This window comes from Nannospalax galili, unplaced genomic scaffold (assembly GCF_000622305.1).
Source record: "Nannospalax galili isolate Female #2095 unplaced genomic scaffold, S.galili_v1.0 scaffold891, whole genome shotgun sequence".
Taxonomy (NCBI): Eukaryota; Metazoa; Chordata; class Mammalia; order Rodentia; family Spalacidae; genus Nannospalax; species Nannospalax galili.
In genome coordinates, this window is record NW_008330576.1 from 4,219,154 (window position 1) to 4,223,660 (window position 4,507).

Here is a 4,507-nt window from a genome sequence, read left to right on the forward strand (position 1 = left end):
AGGGTCTCATGTAGCCCAGGCTAACTTGGAACTCTCTATATAGCCGAGGATGACCTTGAACTTCTGATCCTCCTGCCTCTACCTCCCAACTGTTGGGACTACAGGCCTCTGCCACCACCCCCAGTTTTTAAAGTGCTGGAGGTTGAACCCAGGGTTTTGTTCCTGCTAAGCAAGCACTCTACCAACTGAACTATATCTGAGCCCATGACAGAAATTTTAGACAATTTAGAAAAAAGTTTAAATCAGCTACAATGATCTGGGCATGGTGCCACACACCATTAGCTCTAGCACTTGGGAGGGAGAGGCAGGTAGATCTCTGTGAGTTCCAAGCCAGCTGGGGCTACACAGAGACAGTTATTAAATAAAAAACAAAATAAAATAAAATAAAATAAAATAAAATAAAAAGAATTATAATTTGTGGGTCTGGAGAGATGACTCAGTAGTCAGAGAGTGTTGACTGCACTTGCAGAGGACCCAGATTTGGTTCCCAGCACCCACATGGCAGCTACAAACAGTCCTTAACTCCAGTTCCAGGGGAATCCGACACCCTCTTCTGACCTCCGAGGCATTTCACGACACGGGTGCTTGCATTCACATACATGCATGCAATAGAATCATACTCATAAAATAAAAATAATAAAAATTTTTTTAAACATAATTTGTATTTTTGATAAATGAAGATTTACTTTTGATTAATACAGAATCAATTTTGAATATTATGTAAAACATTTGCTCCTACATCGTTTGTACCATTATTTGCCATAAATTACATTTTCATACATTGTATGTCCATCAAATGAGATTTTATAAAGCTAGCATGAAGGTGCACACCTGTAGCCCCAGCTCTTGGGAAACCAAGGCAAGAGAACTGTTGAGTTTGAGCCAGCCTGGGCCACACAGTATGTCTCCGAGGCAGCCTGGGTTGTATAGAAATACAGCTATGGTGCTATGGGAGTTCAGTACAAAGAAGATGGACTTCTGGAGAGAAACGCCTGGTGGACACCTTATGGAGGGTGGCTTTCAACCATAGCTAATGTGCATCCTCTGGCTGCTGTCTAGCACTCATTATTTCAGAAAGGGGAGAATGCAGTCAGATAACTGATTCACAGTTCCATTGTTTAAAGACCACTATCACCACAAATGTCTCTACCATCGTAATTTGTACACTCACTGAACACCTACATATTAGACTCAGCGTATACCAAGTACCTGTACAAAGGACTATAGTGCCCACGTGGGATAAAGGCTCAGTGTACTCTCTGACTCTCTGCTCTACCAGGAAAAGCATCCTGACCAGCCTTGGACAGAAAGGACCACTCACTTATTTTGTTTGGCCTGAATAGGACCGGCTCACATGAAACAGCTACCAACATTGAAAAATCATGAGATGTTACACCAGAAAAAGAGGAGAAAACAAGAAAAACACAAACACAAGGATCATGACATTCTGTGGATATGAAAAGAACATTTTTCTAACATCTCAAAAACAGTATTTCACTCAGGACACTTTGCTATCAACAGAGACTCCGGTTGGGATTGGTGCTCCACCCCCTCACACATGCATGCTCTAAGGCTTCATGAATAGCTACACTGGACCAGTCAGTCCATTCATTCACTCAATTTCTTTAAGTACCATGCTTGGTAACACAATTACCTTCAAAAACAGTCAATTCTTCAAAGTATAAAGGAATTCAAATGAAAGTTCTCTTACTTTAAAACTGACCAAAGAGGTTATTCTTCTAATTAATATAGTGACAAAAGCTAATAAAAACCAACATATAGAGCAATACTGGATAACACTGAAAGCTAAAAGTGGTAAGATTCTTTGAAATAACTTAGAATTCTGGACTGTCATAGCTATCTTAAAAATAAAAGGAAGCTGGGTATGATGGGCAACACCTTTAAGCCTGGCACTCAGGGGGCAGAAGCAGGCAGATCTCTGTGAAATTAAGGCCAGCTTGGTCTACACAGCAAGTTCCAGGCTGGCTGGGACTACAGGAAGACCTTATCTCAAAAACCCAAAATAAGGGCCATAGAAATGGCTCAGCAGTTAAGACCACTGGCTGCTCTTACAGAGGATCCAGGTTTGATTTCCAGCACCTACATGACAAATAACAACCATCCATAACTCCAGTTCCAGGGGAACCCAAGGCCCTCTTCTGTCCTCCAAGGGCATGGCATTGCATTGCATTGCATGACATGGTGCACTTACATATATGCAGGCAATACATTCATGTACATAAAATGAAAAAAAAAACCCAAATAAATAAATAATTTAATTAAATTCAATAAAAGACTTCCTTCAGCTTTTGAAGAAGCTCTATGTTTGAACAGCTGCTGTCCATCAGGTATGGCCAAACTATTACTCCTAGCCAACAGGCAAGACTGTTCTATATCAAAAGAGAACTCAACTCTGCACCTCCTAATACCCACCAGCTTCTGATAGTTTTATCTCAGTACAAGAGAAACTGGGTTTTAAAGGAGCAATGAATTAGAAAGATTTAGAAATTTAATGATTAAATATTTCTATTTTCAACTGTGATTGTTTTTTTTCATTTTATGCAATCTAACACACATGCTCTTATTGTTACGCTGTTGTACCATCAAAGTAATTTGACTTGGACATGGTGACACATGCTTAAAAAGCCAGCACTTTTTAAGTGAAAAAGAGAAAGAAGCAGGAGGATCACAAGTTCAAGGCTAGCCTGGGCTACAAGGCATGTTTAAGGCTACCCTGGCTATATAATGGGCCCTGTTTTCTTTTTTCAAGTAATTTGAGTATACTGGCAGAAACACTCAGGAAATGAATGTAGCTGGTTGAGTTTGGTAATCCTATCCATATCATCTTCTATTTGAAAGTCTCATGCTACTAACCATAAAGTAGTTTCCTGGTACTAAGGACCAGGGATAATTCTCAACACAGCCAGAAATGCAGACAGCACTTGGAAACCACTTCCAGTGCAGGGCCACCCTTGGCTATTTCTTCACTCACCTCCACAGTTCCTTGGTCATTGAAACTTCATTCCAGATCTAGAATAAGGAGGGAAAGAAGATAGTATCTGGTCAATCAATAAGCATATAACACCCTAGCCTATCAATCCCTATGGAGGGGACAAAGAACAAATCAAGCCTCTGCCTCTGCACTCAAGAAAACTCAACCTGGAGCATTAGACAGAAAGACAAAAACCATGAAATGATGAGTAAGAAGAGACTCAGCTGGGTTGATGGGTCAGAAACCAGGGGTCCTAGAGAAGTGATTACTAATCTAAAGTTTTAAAGCAAAGGACTAGGAAGACGGCTCAGCAGTAACGAGCATTGGCTATTCTTACAGAGAACGGGGTTTGAGTCCCAGCATCCCATGGTGGCTATAAATAGTTCCTAACTCCAGTTCCAGGAGAATCCAACGCCCTTCTAACCTCCATGGGCACTGCATGACATGGGTGCTCTTTTACACATGCAGGCAATACACTCATACACATACAATAAAAATGATTAGAAACTCTGTTCTTAAGAGATGCCTAGCCTACTTATGCAAAAACAATCAGGGACTCAACTCCAGTTCATCTTCGGCAAATCACTGTGTGATATTGTTTCCTCATGAGTAAAAACGAAATGAACCTAGTGTTCTACTAGTATTCCTTTTTCCTGCCACACAGCATGTGCTGGCAATTGGGGCACCTTTGATTGTCTTCTTTTAAATTTAGCACCAGGCCAAGGTGGTTACATAAAGAAAACCAAATTCATCCAGGTGTCTCAAACTCTGTCAAGATACTTGGCAGGCTACGGCACTCAAGAGTAGACACTACTTCCACCATTTCAGTAGGGCCTGAGATTGCAGGCATGGGATAGGACTGCAAGACATGGCTTTAAAAGATGCTTTTTAAAAGGCAAAAGTGGCCTTAGGTGATGCATTATCTAAGTATTTGAAGTCTAGGACCTTCTGCTTTGCTGGCAAACACTGACTTCAGCCTTCACTAAAAAGTGGCATGCCTGCAGCTTAGGTAGTTTTAGTAAAAGCTAACTACGACTGGAATGAACATTACTCCTTGTGTAAATCTTTTTTAAAAAACTGGAACGGTCTGAAACAAAATTAAAAGTGCTTTGCTCAAGTAGGAACACGTCTTAATCATTTTAACACCTATTTACTGAAGGAACACCAAAATTCAAGGCATACCCTGGGTACTCGAGACAGGTATTAAAGGGGGCCTTGAATGTCTTTTCCATCTCAGTTTAGTAATGACTCCCTTCGGGAAAAGCAACTACCTTTTACTAATAGTCATTTCCGGGCAGTAGTGCTAAGTCCTTGAAAGGAAGCGCACTTAGAGCTGAAGAGAAACATTTCCGCAGCGGAGTCACGGAAAGTAAAACCCGGAAGAGGGAAGGCGCGTGGCCACCGGAGACCACCACACAGGGGACCTAGAGGCAAAGCCCAGCCTACTTCGGACAAGCCTGAGCAGAAGGGCGGAAGCATGGTGACCCCGAATCTGCGAGGCATGCACAGCCTGCG

At 41.6% G+C, this 4,507-nt stretch overlaps 1 protein-coding gene across 1 annotated transcript in view; it reads right to left on the reverse strand.

Moving 5' to 3' along the window:
• LOC103747186 (F-box/WD repeat-containing protein 12) overlaps positions 1–4,507 on the reverse strand; it is a 46,126-nt gene that overhangs the window by 25,300 nt on the left and 16,319 nt on the right. The window contains exon 4 of the mRNA XM_029554276.1: positions 2,993–3,030. Coding sequence (XP_029410136.1) covers positions 2,993–3,012 — 20 coding nt within the window. The 5' untranslated portion in view covers positions 3,013–3,030. The remainder of the gene's footprint in view (positions 1–2,992; positions 3,031–4,507) is intronic.